The sequence below is a fragment of the Mesoplodon bidens genome (assembly GCF_964165515.1).
Source record: "Mesoplodon bidens genome assembly, chromosome: X".
NCBI classification, from domain to species: domain Eukaryota; kingdom Metazoa; phylum Chordata; class Mammalia; order Artiodactyla; family Ziphiidae; genus Mesoplodon; species Mesoplodon bidens.
Genome location: NC_138163.1, coordinates 52,237,908 through 52,260,199, shown reverse-complemented (window position 1 = coordinate 52,260,199; position 22,292 = coordinate 52,237,908). Strand labels below are relative to the sequence as shown.

Below are 22,292 nucleotides of genomic sequence, written 5' to 3'. Positions count from 1 at the left end.
TACAATTGTTATATCTTCTTCGATTGATCATTTGATCATTATATTGTGTCTTCCTTCCTCTTGTAATAGCCTTTATTTTAAAGTCTATTTTGTCTGATATTCCTCCTCTAGCTTTCTTTTGTTTTCCATTTGCGTGGAATATCTTTTTCCATCCCTCACTTTCAGTCTGTATGAGTCCCTAGATCAGAAGTGGGTCTCTTGCAGACAGCATATTTATGGATCTTGATTTTGTACCCATTCAGCCAGTCTGCATCTTTTGGTTGGAACATTTAATGCATTTATATTTAAGGTAATTATTGATATGTATGTTCCTATTACCATTTTCTTAATTGTTTTGGGTTTGTGGGTTTTATTTATTTATTTAATTTATTTATTTTTGGATGCGTTGGGTCTTTGTTGCTGCATATGGGCTTTCTCTAGTTGTGGCGAGAGGCGGTCCCCCTTCATGGTGGTGCACAGCCTTCTCTTTGTGGTGGCTTCTCTTGTTGTGGAGCATGGGCTCTAGGCACACTTGGGTTTCAGTAGTTGTGTCACATGGGCTCAGTTGTTGTCGCTCTCACACTCTAGAGTGCAGGCTCATTAGATGTGGTGCACGGGCTTAGTTGCTCCACGGCATGTGGGATCTTCCCAGACCAGGGCTCGAACCCGTGTTCCCTGCATTGGCAGGTGGATTCTTAACCACTGCACCACCAGGGAAGCCCCTTGGGTTTGTTTTTATAGGTCTTTTCTTTCTCTTGTGTTTCCTGCCTAGAGAAGTTCCTTTAGGTTTTGTTATAAAGCTGTTTTCTATGGTGCTGAATTCTCTTAACTTTTGCTTGTCTGTAAAGCTTTTGATTTCTCCATCGAATCTGAATGAGATCCTTGCTGGATAGAGTAATCTTGGTTGTAGGTTTTTCCCTTTCATCTATGTCCTGCCACTCCCTTCTGGCCTAGAAAGTTTCTGCTGAAAGATCAGCTGTTAGCCTCATGCGAATTCCCGTGTATGTTATTTGTTGCTTTTCCCTTGCTGCTTTTAATAGTTTTTCTTTGCTTTTAATTTTTGTTAGTTTGATTAATATGTGTCTTGGCGTGTTTTTCCTTGGGTTTATGTTGTATGGGACTCCCTGCACTTCCTGGACTAGATTGAGTATTTCCTTTCCCATGTTGGGGAAGTTTTTGACTATATTCTCTTCAAATATTTTCTCAGACCCTTTCTTTTTTTCTTCTTCTCCTGGGATGCCTATAATGCTAATGTTGGTGCCCTTAATGTTGTCCCAGAGGTCTCTAGACTGTCCTCCATTCTTTTCATTCTTTTTTCTTTATTCTGCTCTGTGGCAGTTATTTCCACCATTCTATCTTCCAGCTCACTTATCCATTATTCTGCCTGTTATTCTGCTATTGATTCCTTCTAGAATATATTTTTCATTTACTGTGTTGTTCATTACTGTTTGTTTGCTCTTCAGTTCTTCTAGTTCCTTGTTAAACGTTTCTTGTATTTTCTCTATTTTATTTCTGAGATTTTGGATCATCTTTATTATCATTACTCTGATTTTTTTTTCAGATAGATTGCCTATTTCCTCTTCATTTATTTGGTTTTGTGCGTTTTTAATCTTGCTCCTTTGTCTGAAAGACATTTCTCTGTCTTCTCTTTTTGTCTAATTTACAGTATTTGAGGTCTCCTTTCCCTAGGCTGAAGAGATGTAGTTCCTCATGCTTCTGTTCTCTGCCCCCAGTGGTGGAGTTGGCCCAGTGTGTTCTGTAGGCTTCCTGATGGGAGGGCCTGGTGCCTGTGTTCTGGTGGGTGGAGCTAAGACTTCTCCCTCTGATGAGCAGGCCTCATATCAGGTGGTGTGTTTTGGGGTGTCTGTGAGCTTAGTATGACTTTAGGTAGTCTGTGTGCTGATGGGTGGGTTTATGTTCCTGTTTCTCTTGTTGTTTGGTGTGAAGTGTCCAGCGCTGGGAGCTGCAGGCAGTTGGGTGGAGCTGGGTCTTGGATTCAGAGAGAGACCTCCATGAGAGCTCTTGGTGATTATTCTTCCCTTGGGCCAGAAATTCTCTAGTATTCCAGCGTCCTGGACTTCGTGCTCCCACCCCAGAGCCTCAGGGCCAACTTCCGGTCGAGGAACCAAGACCCCGCAAGTCACTCGTCCTGGCAGTAAAGGGGATTTTTTTAAAAAAGTAATAAAATCCCAGACAAATGTTAAAAAGTAGAATCAAACAAACAAAACAGAAACAAGGAAATACATGCACACACACACAAAAGAAACATAAACAGAACAAAATAAAACAAAAAGCAAGAGAACAACCACACAAACAAAAGAACTGAAGAACGAAATCACACAATTAAAAAGAAAAGTAAAAAAAAAAAAAAAAAAAACTGAAACCAAAGCAGAGTACCAACTGATATGGGAAGCAAAGAAAAAACAAACTGACAAAAATTATTTCAAAAAATAAAAAGAAGAGAAAGGGGAAAAAAGAACAATAAAAAGCAATGTAGAAATAGAAACATAAAAATAAAAAATATATAAAAGAACGAAAAAAAGACAGAAAAAAACCCCAGAGAAATGGTAAAAACAAAATCAAACAAACAAAAAGAGAAACAAGGAAACACACACATGCAAAAGAAACAAAAACAGAACCAAATAAGACAAAAAGTGAGAGAACCACCAGACAAACAGAACCCCCAAACGAAATCAAACAATTTGAATCAGAACTCAGAAAAACACAAAACCTAAAAACGAAACCATAGCAGTGTGCCAATTGAAGAATAAAGCAAGGAAACAGAACAATCTGATAAAACTGATTTTAAAAAAAATAAAATAAAATGAAAAGGGAAAAAACACAGAACAGAATAGGAAAGTAGAAATGGAAATATATAAAATATTAAAATATGTTATAAAACACGAAAATCTCAAAAGACTGAATAAAAACATTTTTTAAAATACTAAAACAGGGACTAACCTGGTGGCAGAGTGGTTAAGAATCTGCCTGCCAATGCAGGCGACATGGGTTAGAGCCCATGTCCAGGAAGATCCCACACACTGCGGAACAACTAAACCCAGGTGCCACAACTAATGAGCCTGCGCTCTAGAGCCCGTGAGCCAAAACTACTGAGCCTGCATGCTACAACTACTAAAGCTCACACACCTAGAGTATGTGCTTCATAACAAGAGAAGCCACAGCAATGAGAAACCCACGCACCACAATGAAGAGTAGCCCCTGCTCGCCGTAAATAGAGAAAGCCCACATGCAGCAATGAAGACCCAATGCAGCCAAAAGTAAATAAATAAATAAGTAAACAAATACTAAAACAAACAAAAAAAGTGCTTATATAAATTAAGTACTTTTTTCAGAAGTATAGAAACTAACTGAAATATTTTTCAAATTCAAGTGATCTAGGTTAATCTTTAGTAAATAAAAAGCTAAATTTGTTGGTTTAATTAAAATAAACACATCAGAGTTATCATTATTAAATATAATGCCAGTATACAACTTTCGTTTTATCTGGGTATAGTAGTCATAAATTCAAGTTATCTGTTACAGAATTTGTTGGCAAGAAAAATAAATTAAGATTCTTTAAAACATGACAACAGGTCCAAAATGGAGTCACTTATGGTAAGCCCCGCCAAAACAAGACTTCATTACTGTTTTGGCTTCCCCAGAAATGGAAACTTATGCCAGTCAATCAGGAATTGCCTGATCAGCAATTGTTTGGTAATCTGCCTAATAGATCTCTTCTGTCCTCTGAAGAAAAGTAATCTGGCAATAACCAATCTACTTTGTTGCCTATATAACCTCCTTATTCCTACTCTCTTCCATGTATAAGTCATTTTCTACAGCTCTTCAGAGCTACTTTCTATCTGCTAGATTGGATGCTGCCCAATTCATAAATCATTGAATAAAGCCAATAAGATCTTTAAAATATATTCAGTTGAATTTTGTTTTTTAACAAGATGATGGTTAGCTGTTTAATGCCTCATGAAATTTTCATGAGTAATCTAAACATAATTGTTAAGAACAAGTAAATTAAATAGAGGTAAGTAAGATAAAAGTTTACAAATGAACATTTCAATAATAACTATGCTTTATGGTATGTCTACTTAAAAATAGCCTCCAAAATCTTTTTGGTAACTTGAAACCTTGAAGTGACTAAATTAAGTTAAATGATGAATATTCATTGGATATCTAGATAATTTCCATATAAGATAATATACTGAAACATTGGTTACTGAACATAGGCTTATCTACTTTTTATTACAGAGGAACTAAAGATGTTTGGGTCAATTAGTCAACATATTTTATGGCAAATTAAAAAAATTTACTTTGAGGAAGAATATACTTCTAGAAATTATGAAATGTATCTATAAATTTGCTAATCCATAGAATGGTAATGTAACAGGCAGTCCACGATTACTTCTTGGTTTTCACTAGAAATTAAGAATTCTAAGGGTTAAGAATTCTTATCAGTGTATGTAATTAAAACTTTCAAAGTAATAAGGGCAAAAGAAAACAACTGTGTATGGAAAGTGGGTAAGGATATTAGAATGTGTTTTTTTGAATAAGGAAAGGTATGAAGGACATGTTTTTTTCCTGAGGGAAAAGGAGAGAATTTTGTCCTAAAGTAGACTGGCTGGTTGTTCCAGAATGAAAGAGAAGAGAAAATACAGGACAAAACCTGAATGTATAGAAGGTTTGTGGAAAAGGAATCTTGAGAACAGAATTGTATGTGTGGTCAAGCTTGTTAGATTGGAATGAATTTATTTTTGTTTTTAAAGAATGAGTCTTAATATCAACATTACCTTGGTGTAAAATCAGAATTTGGTTTTCTCTCTGTTAAAAAAAAAAAAAACAATTTCTTGGACTATTGGTCTTATCTTGATAAGCTGTTGGGAAGGGTTTTTCTTTACCTTTTGGAAGTCTGCCTGGTCAACAAAGATTTTATGTCATACCAAAATGATTTCCTGTGCTTCTTGTTGTCTTTATCAGGTCTTTGGTTACTTGGGAAAACTGAGTCTTCTCAATATTAAAAGTGTTAAGTTTTCTTCACAACTATGTCACCTTCTGTATTTGCCTTTAAAATCTTCTATTGTCACTTTGGTTAAATAAATAATTAATTATTTCATAATGATCTATGATCCTATTTAATCAAATGCTCAAACCTTTTGACATTTTTGACAACTTCCCAAAACCAAATTATGAATAGAATCTTTTTAACCTTAAATTATATTTGAGATTTCCCAGAGGGCTTCTGGAAAAATCTCCAAGGTTTTGTCTCTCACCTGGTAAGATGTTAAAATAATTAGGTTTATTGGATATGGTGAAATACGTGGGAAGCATTGTCAAATAAGTGATACTAAACCTTCTTAGGTTATATTTGTATGGATATGTTTTTAATATGTGTTCCAGAAATTGTATGAAAGTCCTAGAAATCTAATATGTCCTGGTATAATGTTATCAGTCATAACTCTGGTTATTATCTTGATATGTTTTATGTCACATAAATAACCAAATTTTATAGTCAATTTCATTATAATAAACTCTCATCAGATATTTAATCATGGGCATTTAAAAATTTTTTTGTCATTTACAGACAGTTGTTGTTTTACTCTGATGCTTTTGCAAAAGTGATTCATCTTCAGAGAGATTCATGGAAAAAACTCTGAATAGTACTATAGAATACAGGTTTCTGAAAATTTTAAGAACGTACTACTGACTGGGTAAGAATTTCCAGAGCTCTAATGGAAAAACTAGATTCAAGCAGAACAAGAATTAATAACATGGGTTGAATGAACTGATGGGGATGATTATAATTTTTATGACTTTTTATATGAAACACTGCTGTTTCTTTAATGTTTTTATTTACAGGTTTAAAGAAGCCTTTTTCTTTTAAGCTGCCTATGATGTATAGCAATTTGATAAAGTATACCTTTGTAAACAGAATTGAAACATTTCATTTTTCTCCATATCTGATTCCTCCAGAATTGGGAAATTTGTTGAGTGTAATTATTTTCATGGCAATTTAGTTGTTTGTATAAATTCAGTAAGAATCTGTTTTTAGAATACAATTTGAAACATTGTTTATATTATGGCTTTGACAGAATATCATAATTCAGAATATGCATAGAATATAGACCACACAACTTCAAGGAACTGAGGCTGACTTTATGGAGCCAGTAAAGCCTCTTGGAAAACCAGCCTTTTACCTTGCTTGCTAGGTTCCCAGCAGCTTTCCCAGGTAAGTAAGGAAGGTCTCTTCCTGCAGGCCTGGAAACCTCAAGAAATTGAGGAGACTTCAAGAAGAAAGGAATTAACCCAGATCTATAGGTATTGTAGGCAAAGTTTGATGGCAAGTCTTAGGCTTGGCTTCTTAGCCTCAAGAGGCTTTTAAATGTCCAATTGAGACTCCTTATGAAAAGTTCCAGCAAAGAAAAATTTAAAATAGCCTCTGTGGTCAGTCACTACTCTTGCTACAGTTATATAAACATCAGGCCAAGTTTAATGAGACTAGATCTATTTTGCAAACAAATTGGTCTTACTGTGATTATCTTTACTAGAAGTGAGAGAGTGGTTGTAGAGAGAAGAAGATGTTTAGTAAAAAAGTATAAGACATCCTTGTGGATATCAGGTTCTATTCATGTTCATTATCTTTGAGGTTTTGTTATCTACCTGTAAGTTGGACTGGATCCTGAATTCTTCCAGTTTCCTCAGATACTGGCTACAACTCTCCAAACTAATACTTCCCATTTTCTCCCACCCTTCTGACCTGAAGTCAATAAGAATAAAGACTTCCTTTCAACCTCCTTGAAAGGGACCATACCATGTCCCTCTCACTATCCAGATAGCAGCCAAACTGCAGGCACTTGAATCTTGACCCAAGATTCAAGAGTCAAGTTTCAGGAATCATTTCCAGACTCTTGAAACTGCATAAGGGCTGGAGATCTAAACTTAAAATTGACTAGGGATGTTCCTCAGCATCTTGAGGCATCTAGAAGTGGACAGCTCTCCCAAGATCACAGATCAAGATCCTCATCTCCAATATGAAACTTTTATTCCTTTTGCCTTTTTGGTACTTTCTTTTTCTCTCTGTTAATGCATGGGAAGACAGTGCCTCTTAACTCTGGCAACTATTGCTGAATACAAAAAAAAGGCCATAGTTATACAACAGAGCCCCTAGACTTTTCTTGCTAAGATGCCTTTAGATAAGAGATTTCCTTTAGTTTACTTATTGGCTGAACAAGGAGCAGTCTGTGCCATAACAAATACCTATTGTGGTACGTGGATAAACACCTCTGGTATTGTAGCCAATACGAGGAATTAACAAACAAGACACTTAGCTAAAACAAGTTGATGCCTTTCCAGGTACATTCTTTGATTTATTTGATGCCAACTGGTTTGGTTCATGGGGGCCCTAGCTAGAGTAGACATTGCTCTCTTGGTATTATCCTCCTGATAGTCATCATTGTAGTCTCCCTGGTGCTCTGTGTTCTCTCAAAGGTCTTAAATGCATGTTCACAGCCATCAGATGGTCTCACTGTGCTTGAAGAAACAGGAACAAGATGAACAATGAGATAAATAGCAAAAGTAATTCTTCTATGGACCTGATATCATAATCTACAAGTTTTCATGGTGAGACAGGAACAATTTTGATGGTGACTGAGAGTGACACTAATACCAAAAGGTGGAATTGTTAAAGTAATTAAACAAGGGGGCCACTAGAGGTGGCCCTAATGCCATGATGGCCTATGTAAGCAAACCAAAATCTAAGCCTGTAAATGCCTCAAGGTTACAAAATCAAAAACTAAGGACAACCAATCACAAGCAGCCAAGTGAGCTTTAAGCTGTTGCCAGCCAAATAATTTCTTTTCTTTGCTTCCGTACCTTCCCTAAGTAAGTCACTCTCCTGGCTCCTGTCAGTGGAGCACTCCTATTCACTTCCCATTTGGTGCTCAATTAGAATCAATCTTTGTTCAATTAAATTTGTAAAAATTTTAATATGCCTCAGTTTATCTTTTAACAGAACTCAAGAAAGGAAGAATAGTCTGTTATATTTACCCAGATATTTACCATCCTGTTCTTTTTCCTCTGCAAGTATAGTCATACTTCTGTCTAAAAATAAAATTTCATCTTTCTTATAGTGTTATACCCTGCTTTCTTCACCAGCAACACAAATTGAATGTCATTCAATGTCAATAAACATCCATTTGCATCATAATTTCAGTGCTTACAAGAATACTAATGGCCCATATAAACATGAAAGTATTAAAATTTGCCAACATTTGTTTTGGGTCAAGTAACATTTATTCTCAGAATTACAGTGTGACTTTTTTCCATCCTTATTTTACAGATGAAGATAGTAAAGAACTGGAAGGTTAAGTACTTTGCCTAAGCTAGCATACTTAGAAAGTGACACATCATGGATTTGAACCCAAATAGCATGGCTCCAGAGCCCATGAATATTTAGGGGGATAGAACTTGAGGCACAGAAGCACACAGATTAACTATCAAGTTTCAGCCACATAAACCCAAACTGAGACACACTTACACATACAAATGCATTATCAAAAATTGTGCTCAGCTTCTTCCCTCCATAAATGGGTATTCTTTGAATATATTTCCAAAACACTAAAATCTCGAGTAACTTATTTATCTGTAAAAAGTATTTTCTATTTTCAATTTTTTCTCTTAATAAATTTTCCTGTTTACAATTCTTCAAACAATACAGAAATGTATATTTATAATATGAAATTACCCTGACTCTCCCTTCTGCTTGATACCTGTCTTCTGACCCAAAGGTGTCCACTCTCAATAGATTGGTGCCTTTTCTCCAGATGTGTTTGTCTGTAGGTGAAACATTATCATAATCAGAGATACACAAAAATATTTATTCATACATGTTTTCTTTTTCAGTATAGAATCCCATTATTTATATTCTGCAACTTGCCATTTTTTCATCAAAAATAACAGCTCTTCATGTTTTCATGTATTTTGTTAGCTAATGTGTCTTCAAATGTTACTTGGTATATATATTGTTCTTTACATGAATACGCCATTTATATTTGTACTACCCATTGCTGTGAAGGGTAGCAGAACATGCCATGCAATATATGCTTCTGTGGTGTAAGGAATATTTTGAGCTGATTATTTTAAGAAACAACAGACACAAGAAAATCTCTAAAAACAGAGTAGAAGTTACCCTTTTGTAAGGAACATTTACATTTATAACGGAAATCTCCACAAGTAAGTGTCTCCCTCTCTGTTCTTCCCTCTGAAGGAGGACTTGAAATCACATGAAACTCTTGTCAATGGAGAAGGCACCAACTTTAATCGGCATAACAAACCTTACCCTTGTTAACCTTGCTTTTCTTGGTAACCTCGAATAACTGGCCTCTCCTCCCACCCCCAACATCTTTCGTTGCCTTTGGGTGAAGATTGTTTTTAAGGTGGTGGCATGGGCCATCTCAAGGAGTTATTCAGTTTCCCTGGGTATCTCCCATGTGTACATGAAGTATACATATTAACAAACTTATTTGTTTTTCTCTTGTTAATGTCTTTTATTACAGGGGGTCTCAGCCAAAAACTCTGAAGGGTAAAGGGAAAATTATTTTTACTCTCCTACCATTTTGGCAATCATGAAGGGCTCCACTGGGGCACCTCACTTGCTCTGGAGTCTACAGATGGGATCCTGAAAAACTGGCAGAAGCTGGCTAAGGGTAAGAATTCTTACCAAAGTCAGCTCTCCTGGATCTCTGTCTGTAGTGTCCAGTCAAGAGGGGAAGGATAAAATCTTACAGTGTCTCTTCATTTCCAAATTCCAATTGACAAAAGAAAAACATTTGTAAGATTTAATTCTTTGAATTGTGACTGGTGAATTTGGTTTTAGGTACCCATTGGCTATTTATCCTTTTCCTCCCAGGGACAGCTATCACTTTCCTGTTTGTCTTGTATGTTCTGAGAACTTGGCTTGGCTTTCTGCCTGCCCAGAGCACATAAGTTGTCATTTCTTGTGTGTGCAGGTGGCTCGAACGTCAGGATGTAGGCCCCAAAAATATAGTCAGCCAGAAATGTGGGTTGCACCCCATTTGCAGCTAATGTCCTACTGACTGTTGCCTACTCTTAGGGGGCATATCGATAATTACCTTGAATGTAAATGGATTAAATGCTCCAACCAAAAGACAGACTGGCTGAATGGATATGAAAACGAGACTCGTGGGCTTCCCTGGTGGCGCAGTGGTTGAGAGTCCGCCTGCCAATGTGGGGGACATGGGTTTGTGCCCCGGTCCAGGAAGATCCCACATGCCACGGAGGGGCTACACCAGTGAGCCATAGCTGCTGAGCCTGCACGTCCGGAGCCTGTGCTCCACAACGGGAGAGGCCAAAACAGTGAGAGGCCCACGTACCGCCAAAAAAAAAAAAAAATGAGACTCATATACATGTTGTCTACAAGAGACCCACTTCAGACCTAGGGACACACACAGACTGAAAGTGAGGGGATGGAAAAAATATATACCATGCAAATGGAAATCAAAAGAACGCTGGAGTAGCAATATTCATATCAGATAAAATAGACTTTAAAATAAAGACTGTTACAAGAGATAAGGAAGGACACTACGTAATCAAGGGATCGATCCAAGAAGAAGACATAACAATTGTAAATATTTATGCACCCAACATAGGAGCACCTTGATACATAAGTCAAATGCTAACAGCCATAAAAGAAGAAATCGACCATAACACAATAGTAGTGGGGGACTTTAACACCCCACTTACACCAATGGACAGATCATCCAGACAGAAAATCAATAAGGAAACACAAGCTTTCAATGACACAGTAGACCAGATAAATTTAATTGATATTTATAGGACATTCCACCCACAAGCAGCAGAATACATTTTCTTCTCAAGTGCACACGGAACATTCTCCAGGATAGATCACATCTTGGGTCACAGATCAAGCCTTGGAAAATTTAAGAAAATTGAAATCATGTCAAGCATCTTTTCTGACCACAATGCTATGAGAATAGAAATCAATTACAGGAAAAAAAATATATAAAAAACACAAACACATGGAGGCTAAACAATATGCTACTAAATAAGAGATCACTGAAGAAATCAAAGAGGAAATTTTAAAAATACATAGAAACAAATGACAAAGAAAAAGAAGGAAAATTTAAACAATAATTATCCTAGGCCTTTGACAATAGGCAAATATGCACCAAAACTCATTCTTAGAGAAAATTTACATCTTTTCTCAGTGCCTTTGAGATGTAGACTTTCAACTCTGTCTCTCTAGGACCTGAGAGCATCTCTTTTAAATGCAAACTTCAGGGAGGTGATTCTTGTCAGAAGTTAAAGAAATAAATTTATAGGAGCTACTTGGAAACTACACAAATGAAAAAAATCTTAAAAGTCTTCTCTACAAATAGTGGTAAAAAGCTTTAGCCATCTGAGCAGATAACCTTAACTTTTCCATCTGCCAGAAACACAGTTTGAATCCAAGTGTTCTATTATAAATTAGTGAGTTTTAAACTATTGTACCTATATCATTGCTAAATTTTAAAATGAAAGCTATATCTTTATTTGTCTGTATGTCTATGTGTATGTTAGAGATGTGTGATACTTCTCTACCTCCAAATGGTAAAAGATTTGTAAAAGATCTCTATTTGATTGGCTTAAAGAAAAATAGGGCTTCCCTTGTGGCGCAGTGGTTGAGAGTCCGCCTGTCGATGCAGGGGATCCGGGTTCGTGCCCCGGTCCGGGAAGATCCCACATGCCGCATAGCAGCTAGGCCTGTGAGCCATGGCTGCTGAGCCTGCGCGTCTGGAGCCTGTGCTCTGCAACGGGAGAGGCCACAACAGTGAGAGGGCCACATACTGCAAAAAAAAAAAAAGAAAAGAAAAAGAAGTGCTTATATAAATTAAGTATCGCTAAGCTCTAAGAAATAAAATAGAAACTAACACAAATGTTTTTTCAAGTTCACATGATGTGAGATAATCTAAAGTAAATAAAAACTAGTTTGTTTGTTGGATTAATTAAGACAGACATGTCTTCAGAGTTATCAACATTAAATATAATGCAGATACAACTTTTGTTCTATCTAGATATACTAGTCATAAGTTCATGTTATGTCTTACAATATTTGCCAGCAAGAAAAATAACAAGATTATGGCTAGCTGCTTAATGTCTTGTTAAAATTTCATGAGTGATCTCAACATAATTGTTAAGAGCAAGTGAATTAAGTAAATGTACATAAGATAAAAGTGTATAAAATAACTTTCAAACAGTATTTTTTTTTTTGGCAATACGCAGGCCTCTCACTGTTGTGGCCTCTCCCGTTGCAGAGCACAGGATCCGGACACGGAAGCTCAGCGGCCATGGCTCACGGGCCCAGCCATTCCGCGGCACGTGGGGTCGTCCTGGACTGGGGTATGAACCCATGTACCCTGCATAGGCAGGCGGACCTTCAACCACTGCACCACCAGGGAAGCCCCTCAAACGGTAATAATTTTTTTAAAAACATATTTCTTTAATTTATTTTTGGCTGTGTTGGGTCTTAGTTGTGGCACGTGGGATCTTTCATTGTGGCATGCAGGCTCTTCATTGCAGCATGCGAGCTTCTCTCTAGTTGTGGTGTGTTGACTCCAGAGCACGTGGGCTCAGTAGTTGGGGAGCGCACTCTCTAGTTGTGGTGCATGGGCTCCAGAGTGCGTGGGCTCTGTAGTTGTGGAGTAATTATGTTTTATAATGTCCCCTTAAAAATAGTTTCCCAAATTATTAACTTTTAGTAACTTCCAACCTTAGAATTTTGCTGAGTTAAATTATAGATATTCTTGTAATACCTAGATCATTTCAAAATAATACACTGAAACATTAATTGCTAAACGTACATCTAGGTTTACCTACTTTTGTCCCCTTATTATAAAGGAACAAAAGATATTTGGTCTTGTTAGCAAAAATGGCTTGTGCCACACTGAAAGTACTATGAGGAAGCACATGCTTTTAAAAATTATCAAATGTATTCATAAATTTGCCAATCTACAAACTGTCGGAATGGACCAGACAGTTCACAATTGCTTACTTCCTAGTTTTCACTATAGTTTATGGTTTGTAAGCATTAAGAATTCTAATTAATACATATAATTAAAACTGCTAAAATTACTATGGGAAATTATTTCATCTCTGTATGTAAGAAAAGTAGGATGTTTGGGGATAAGAAATGGTGTGAGGTATGGAGATGCATTTTTGGTAAAGGAAAAGGTAATTTTGTCCTACAGTAGAATGACTTGTTTCAGAATGAGAAAGAGGAGAATACAGGACACACTAAATGGATATAGAAAGTAGAGGAGAGAGGAAGAGAAATTTACTTTGTATGGTCAAGCTGGCTAAAATTGAATGAATTTATTATAAAGGTTTAATTTTTTAATTTTATTTTTTGGATGTATTTTTTTAACTTTCTATCTTATATTGGTGTATAGCTCATTAACAATGTTGTGATAGTTTCAGGTGCACAGCAAAGTGACTCGGCCATACATATGCATGTATCCATTCTCCCCAAAACTCCCCTCCCATCCAGGCTGCCACATAACATTGAGCAGAGTTCCCTGTGCTATACAGTACACCCTTGTTGGTGATCAATTTTAAATATAGCAGTGTGTACATGTCAATTCCAAACTCCCTAACTATCCCTTCCCTCCACCCTTCCCTCCTGGTAACCATAAGTCTGTTCTCTAAGTCTGTGAATCTGTTTCTGTTTTGGAAATAAGTTTGTTTGTATCATTTCTTTTTAGATTCCCCATATAAGCGATATCATGCAATATTTCTCTTTCCTGTCTGACTTACTTCACTCAGTATGACAGTCTCTAGGTCCATCCATGTTGCTGCAAATGGCATTATTTCATTCTTTTTTACAGCTGAGTAATATTCCATTGTATATATGTACCACAACTTCTCTATCCATTCCTGTGTCGATGGACATTTAGGTTGCTTCCATGTCTTGGCTATTGTAAACAGTGCTGCAATGAACATTGGGGTGCATTCATCCTTTTGGACCATGTTTTTCTCTGGATGAATACCCAGGGGTAGGATTGCAAGATCATATGGTAGCTCTAGTTTTAGTTTTTAAGGAGCCTCCATACTGTTCTCCATAGTGGCTGTACCAATTTACATTCCCACCAACAGTGTAGGAGGGTTCCCTTCTCTCCACACCCTCTCCAGCATTTATTATTTGTAGACTTTTTGGTGATGGTCATTCTGACAGGTGTGAGGTGATATCTCATTGTAGTTTTGATTTTCATTTCTCTAAGAATTGGCGACGTTGAACATCTTTTCATGTGTTTGTTGGCAATCTGTATGTCTTCTTTGAAGAAATGTCTATTTAGGTGTTCTGCCCATTTTTGACTGGGTTGTTTGTTTTGATGATATTAAGCCACATGAGCTATTTGTATATTTTGGAGACTAATCCCTTGTCAATCACATCATTTGCAAACATTTTCTCCCAATCTGTGGGTTGTCTTTTCCTTTTATTTATGGTTTCCTTTGCTGTTTAAAAGCTTTTGAGTTTAATTAGGTCCCATTTGTTTATTTTTCTTTTTATTTCCATTACTCTGGGAGAGGGATTGAAAAAGATATTGCTGCAATTTAGGTAAGAGTGTTCTGCCTGTTTTCCTCTAGGAGTTTTATAGTGTCCAGTCTCATATTTAAGTCTTTAATCCATTTTGACTTTATTTTTGTGTATGGTGTTAAAGAATGATATAATTTTATTTTTTTTACATGTAGCTGTTCAGTTTTCACAGCAACATTTGCTGAAGAGGCTGTCTTTCCACCATCGTATAGTCTTGCCTCCGTTGTCATAGATTAATTGACCATAGGTGCATGGGTTTATTTCTGGGCTTTCTATCCTGTTCCATTGATCTATATTTCTATTTTCGTGCCAGTACCATACTGTTTTGATGACTGTAACTTTGTAGTATAGTCTGAAGTCAGGGAGCCTGATTCCTCCAGCTCCATTTTTTTTTCTCAAGATTGCTTTGGCTATTCAGCGTCTTTTGTGTCTCCATACAAATTTAAAATTTTTTTGTTCTAGTTCTGTGAAAAAATGCCATTGGTAATTTGATAGGGATTGCATTGAATCTGTAGATTGCCTTGGATAGTGTAGTCATTTTGACACTATGGATTCTTCAAATCCAGGAACATGGTATATCCTTCTATCTGTTTGTCTCTTCTTCGATTTTTCCATCAGCATTTTATAGTTTTTGGAGTACAGGTCTTTTGTCTCCTTAGGTAGGTTTATTCCTAGGTATTTTATTCTTTTTGATGTGATGGTAAATGGGATTGTTTCTTGAATTCACTTTCTGATCTTTCATTGTTAGTATATAGAAATGCCACAGTTTTCTGTGTATTCATTTTGTAGCCTGCAACTTTACCAGATTCATTGATGAGTTCTAGTAGTTTTCTGGTAGCATCTTTAGGATTTTCTGTATATAGTATCATCTGCAAACTGTGACAGTTTTACTACTTCTTTTCCAATTTGGATTCCTTTTATTTCTTTTTATTCTCTGATTGCCATAGCTAGGACTTCCAAAAACTATGTTGAATAAAAGTTGTGAGAGTGGACATCCTTGCCTTGTTCCTGATCGAAGTGGAAATGCTTTCAGCTTTTCACTATCGAGTATGATGTTAGCTGTAGGTTTGTTATATAAGGCCTTTATTGTGTTGAGCTATGTTCCCTCTGTGCCAACTTTCTGGAGAGTTTTTTATCATAAATGGGTGCTGAATTTTGTCAAAAGCTTTTTCTGCATCTATGTAAATGATCATGTGGTTTTTATTCTTCAATTTGTCGATGTGGTGTATCACATTGATTGATTTGTTGATATTGAAAAATCCATGCATCCCTGTGATAAATCCCACTTGATCATGGTGTATGATCCTTTTAATGTATTGTTGGATTCGAATTGCTAGTATTGTGTTGAGGATTTTTGCATCTATGTTCATCAGTGATATTGGCCAGTAATTTTCTTTTTTATGGTATCTCTGTCTTGTTTTGGTATCAGGGTTATGGTGACCTCATTTGAATGAGTTTGGGAGTGTTCCTTCCTCTGCAATTTCCTGGAACAGTTTGAGAAGGATAGGTGTTAGCTCTTCTCTAAATGTTTGATAGAATTCACCTGTGAAGCCGTGTGGTCCTGGGGTTTTGTTTGTTGGAATATTTTTAATCACAGTCTCAATTTCAGTGCTTGTGTTTGGTTTGTTCATATTTTCTATTTGTTCCTGGTTTAGTCTTGGGAGACTGTACCTTACTAAGAATTTGTGCATTTCTTCCAGGTTGTCCATTTTATTGACATAGAGTTGATTGTGGTAATCTCTCATGATCCTTCGTATTTCTGTGGTGTCAGTTGTAACTTCTCCCTTTTCATTTCTAATTTTATCGATTTGAGTCCTCTCCCTTTTTTTCTTGATGAGTCTGGCTAAAGGTTTATCAATTTTTTAATCTTTTCAAAGAACCAGCTTTTAGTTTCATTGACCTTTGCTGTTGTCTTCTTTGTCTCTATTTCATTTATTTCTGATCTGATCTTTATGATTTCTTTCCTTCTACTAACTTTAGGTTTTGTTTGTTCTTCTTTCTCTAGTTGCTTTAGGTGTAAGGTTAGTTTGTTTATCTGAGATTTTTCTTGTTTCCTGAGGTAAGATTGTATTGCTATAAACTTTCCTCTTAGAACGGCCTTTGCTGAATCCCATAGGTTTTGGATCATTGTGTTTTCATTTTCATTTGTCTCTAGGTATTTTTTTTATTTTCTCTTTGATTTCTTCAGTGAACCATTGCTTGTTTAGTAGCATATTGTTTAGCCTCCATGTGTTGTGTTTTCTATAGTTTTTTTCTTGTAGTTTATTTCTAATCTCATAGCACTGTGGCTGGAAAAGATGCTTGATATATTTTCAATTTTCTTAAATATACTGAAGCTTGCTTTGTGGCCCAGCATGTCATCAGTCCTGGAGAATGTTTCACGTGCCCTTGAGAAGAATGTGTATTCTGCTGCTTTTGGATGAAACGCTCTATAAATATCAATTAAGTCCATCTGGTCTAATGTGTCATTTAAGACGTGTATTTCCTTATTGGTTTTCTGTCTGGATGATCTGTCCATTGATGAAAGTGGGGTATTAAAGTCCCCCACTCTTATTGTGTTACTGTCGATTTCTCCCTTTATTGCTGTTAATATTCCCCTTAAATATTGAGGTGCTCCTATGTTGGATGCATATATATTTACAATTGTTATATTTTCTTCTTGGATTGATCTCTTGATCATTATGTAGTGGCCTTCTTTGTCTCTTATAACAGTCTTTATTTTAAAGTCTACTTTTTTCTGATATGAGTATTGGGACTCCAGCTTTCTTCTGATTTCCTTTTGCATGGCATATCTTCTTCCATCCTGTCACTTTCAGTCTGTATGTGTCCCTAGGTCTGAGGTGGGTCTCTTGTAGACAGCATATATATGGGTCTTGTTTTTGTATCCATTAAGCCAGTCTGTGTCTTTTGGTTGGTGCATTTAATCCAATTACATTTAAGGTAATTATCGATATGTGTGTTCCTATTGCCATTTTCTTAATTGTTTTGGGTTTGTTTTTGTAGGTCTCTTATCTTCCCTTCCTTTTTTGCTCTCTTTTCTTGTGATTTGATGACCATCTTTAGTGTTGTGTTTGGGTTACTTTTTCTTTTTTGTGTGAGTATCTATTGTAGTTTTTGGGTTTGCTCTTTGCATGAGGTTTTGATATAGCTGTCTATATATGTACAGGGTTGTTTTAAGTTGCTAGTCTCTTTCCCACCTAGAGGAGTTCCTTTAGCATTTGTTGCAAAGCTGGTCTGGTGGTGCTGAATTCTCTTTGCTTTCGCTTGTCTGTAAAGCTTGTGGTTTCTCCAGTAAATCTGAATTAGAGCCTTGCTGGGTAGAGTATCTTGGCTGTAGGTTCTTCCCTTTCATCGCTTTAAACATATTGTGCCATTCCCTTCTGGCTTGCAGAGTTTCTGCTGAGAAATCAGCTGATAACCTTATGGGCGTTCCCTTGTATGTTTTTTGTCATTTTTCCCTTGTTGCTTTTAGTATTGTTTCTTTGTCTTTAATTTTTGTCAGTTTGATCACTATGTGTCTCGGCGTGCTCCTCCTTGGGTTTTTCCTGCCTGGAACTCTGCACTTCCTGGACTTGGTTGACTGTTTCCTTTCACGTGTTAGGGAATTTTTCAGCTATTGTCTCTTCAAATATTTTCCTGGGTCCATCCTCTCTCCTCCTTCTGTGACCCCTGTAATGCGCATGTTGGTGTGTTTAACATTGTCCCAGAGGTCTTTTAGGCTGTCTTCATTTCTTTTTTCTTTATTCTGTTCCATGGCAGTGATTTCCACCATTCTGTCTTCCAGGTTACTTATCCGTTCTTCTGCCTCAGTTATTCTGTTATTAATTCCTTCTAGTGTATTTTTAATTTCAGTTATTGTACTGTTCATCTCTGTTTGTTCTTTAGTTGTTCTAGGTCTTTTTCAAACATTTCTTGCATCTTCTCCATCCTTGACTCCATTCTTTTTCCGAGATCCTGGATCACCTTCACTTTCATTATTCTGAATTCTTTTTCTGGAAGGTTTCCTATCTCCACTTCATTTAGTTCTTTCTTCTGGGGTTTTAGCTTGTTCCTTCATCTGGGACATAATCCTCACCTTTTCATTTTGTCTAACTTTCTGTGGTTGTGGTTTTCATTCTGCAGGATTGTATTACTTCTTGCTTCTTCTGTCTGCCCTCTGGTGGATGAGGCTATCTAAGAGGCTTGTGCAAGCTTCCTGATGAGTGGAACTAGTGGTGGGTAGGCAGGGCATGCTCAGTAAAACTTTAATCCACTTGTCTGCTGATGGGAGGGGTGTGTTCTCTCCATGTTGGTGTTTGGCCTGAGGCGAACCCACACTAGAGCCTGCAAGCTGTTTGGTGGGGCTGATGGGGGCCTCCGGCAGGGTTCACACCAAAGAGTACTTCCCAGAACTGGTGCTGCCAGTGTCCTTGTCCCCATGGTGAGCCAAAGCCACCCCCCACCTCTGCAGGAGACCCTCCAACACTAGCAGGTAGGTTTGTTTCAGTCTCCTGTGGGGTCACTGCTCCTTTCCCCTGGGTCCTGGTGCACATAAGACTTTGTGTGTGCCCTCCAAGAGTGGAGTCTCTTGTTTCCCCCAGTCCTGTGGAAGTCCTGTGATCACATCCTGCTGGCCTTCAAAGTCCGGTTCTCTGGGGATTCATCCTCCTGTTGCCGAGGCCCCCCCAGGGTTGGAAGCCTGACACGTGGCTCAGAACCTTCACTCCAGTGGGAGAACTTCTGTCATATAATGGTTCTCCGGTTTGTGAGTCGCCCACCCAGCAATTACGGGATTTGATTTTATCATGATTGTGCCTCTACTACCATCTCATTGTGGGTTCTCCTTTGTCTTTGGATGTGGGGTATCTTTATTTGTGGGTTCCAGCGTCTTCCTCTCAATGGTTATTCAGAAGATAGTTGTGACTCTGGTACTCTGGCAAGAAGGGGTGAGCACACATCCTTCTACTCCGCCATCTTGAGCCAATCTTCCATAAATGTTTAAATAATAAGCTTTAATATCAATAGTATATTTATGTTAAAATAAAACTTAATTTTCTTTCATCTGCTATGAAGACAGGGTTTCTTTGACTGTAGGTCTGCTCTTGATAAGAGATTGGGAAAGGTTTCTCTGTACCTTTTAAATAATCTGCCTAGAAAGGTGATCATTTTTCTCTTTCCAAAATAATTTCCTGTGCTTCATGTTGTGTTTATCATGTCTTTAATTACATAAGAAAACTGTCTTCTCAGTATTAAAATAGCTAAGTTTTGCTCACAACTATGTAACCTGCTGTATTTGCTTTTAAATTCTTTTATTGTCACTTTGGTTAAATAGATAATTAAGTATTGTTCCATAATGATCTGTGATCCCATTTAGTCAAATGTCCCTTTCTCTTAAACTATCTATAACCCCATGTTATTTTGGGGATCTCAAGAAGAGACAAAAAGAGCAAAAATCATTAGAAAACCTTGTTGTCTACTATTCAACGATAAGTACTCTTAAGAGGTGAGTGTATATTTGTTTTCAGAAATTTTGTTATGCAAATATAACCTGCATTTTTAAGATGAACAATGAGATGATACCCTACATACGGTTTTGTAAACTGCTTTTTTTCGACAAACATCATATTATGGAGGTCAAGTCAAGCCAATCAGTATAAGCCCACATAATAATAAAATGGCCTTAAGCACTAATGGTCAATTTAGGTATGATAATAATAAGAATGGTTAATATTATTACTGACTTCCTCTGGCCCTACAGTGTTGTAAATGCTAAGCCTATATTTGGTCATTTAACTCCCACCACGTCCTGTGAGGAGAAGCTATTGTTTCTGAACTGTAACCATCGGGGAACTGAGGCACAGTGATGGCAGTGCTAGCCTGTCACAAGATTAAGATATGAACCAATTCTGGGTGGCAGCTGAGCCCCACATCTAACTAGTGTACACTAGTGCTTCTCATCTGATAAGACCCTCAACCTTACTGTTCATCAGGGCACAGCGAAATAAAACTAACGTCCTATGTTTTTTTCTCAGTTAGCTGGGCAAAAGTTTAAACAACAGATCTTAATCAGTGTGGTTTGGAATTTGGAGACCTGTGTCCTGTTATATTGTGGAAGGGGCTCCTCCAACATTCTGTCTCCCTTCCTGTGCCTCAGGGATGTTCCCCTACTAAAGTGGAAAACTTTCCTGTGCTTGGAGCAGAAAATGTTTATGTTTCTCCAGGCTTTTTAATATTTTGTATAATTGCAAGGGCAATAGGAATTTATTACAGTCAAAATAGATAACATACAAAGGGAAATAAAATAATAATACCTCAAAGCCCACCATCTGAAGGAAAGCCCTTCTGGGCGCTTAGCACCGAGCCGACTGAGAGGAATATGTGTTGGGTGCAGGGCTTGGGCTGCTGCTCTCGCCGCTTTGGTCACCGCCCCTGGAAACCCCTTTTGTAAAGCCTATACAGTTCAGACCCCCGAGAGTATGTCTCCAACTGCTGCTACAGAGGTTTATTCAAAAGCTTTAGCTGTTTGCCATGGACCACTGGACCTCTATGACTTTCTGATCAAAGCTCGTGAGCTAAAGGACGATGAACATCAAAGAAGAGTCATACAGTGTTTGCAGGAATTACATGAGGACCTTAAAGGATACAGTATAGAGGCAGAAGACCTTTTTTTTTTTCCCTAAGGTACAGGGAAAACAATGGTGATGGACGTGTTTTATGCTTATGTGGAAATGAAGAGGAAAAAACGGGTTCATTTTCATGGTTTCATGCTAGATGTTCACAAAAGAATACACTGCCTTAAACAGAGTTTGCTAAAAAGGAAACCAGGACTCATGGCTAAATCATACGATCCAATAGCTCCTATAGCTGAAGAAATCAGTAAAGAAGCATGTCTCTTATGTTTTGATGAATTTCAGGTCACTGACATTGCTGATGCCATGATTCTGAAACAACTTTTTGAAAATCTGTTCAAAAATGGGGTCATCGTTGTGGCAACATCCAACAGGCCACCAGATGTTCTCTATAAAAATGGACCCCAAAGAGCTAACTTTGTACCATTCATAGCTGTCCTGAAAGTCTCTGAGGCAATGAGAGAGTGGAATGCATGTATGTGGGCAATGCTGTATTTCTTTCTGGAATACTGTAACATGGTCCAGCTAGATTCTGGGATAGATTATCGGAAAAGGGAACTTCCTGATGCAGGAGAACTCTACTATCTCACAAGTGAAGCTGATGTGGAGGCTGTCATGGATAAGTGGTTTGATGAGCTGGCTCAGAAACAAAGTGATTTAACTAGACCAAGGATTCTAAAAGTGCAAGGCAGAGAGCTGCGGCTGAATAAAGCCTGTGGAACCATTGCCGACTACACATTTGAAGAGCTATGTGAGAGAGATCCCATCCAGGATACCACATTACCTTTAGTCATCATGCCTCCTTAGATTCCTCTTAGTTGTGACAATTTCTCAGACTTTCCTTCTTTTTGATGACCCTGACAGTTTTGAGGAATACTGGTCAGTTATTTTGTAGTCTGTCCCTCAAATGGGATTTGTCTGATGTTTTTCTCATGATTTGACTGGAATTGTAGGCTTTGGGACAAAGACCACAGAGGTCAAGTGCTATTTTCATCAGATCATATCAAGGGCACATATGATCAATATGACTGTTGATGTTAACCTTGATCACACTTGTCTGAGGTAGTGTTTGTCTCCACTATAAAGTT

At 37.4% G+C, this 22,292-nt stretch overlaps 1 protein-coding gene across 1 annotated transcript in view; it reads left to right on the top strand.

The window, feature by feature from the left end:
• LOC308608813 (AFG1-like ATPase) overlaps positions 1–22,011 on the top strand; it is a gene marked incomplete at both ends in the record, with an annotated part of 45,610 nt that extends 23,599 nt beyond the window's left edge. The window contains 2 exon segments of the mRNA XM_081222145.1: positions 20,908–21,252; positions 21,256–22,011. Of these exon segments, the coding sequence (XP_081078271.1) occupies positions 20,908–21,252; positions 21,256–22,011 (1,101 nt within the window).
• Between the last annotated feature and the right edge of the window lie 281 nt (positions 22,012–22,292).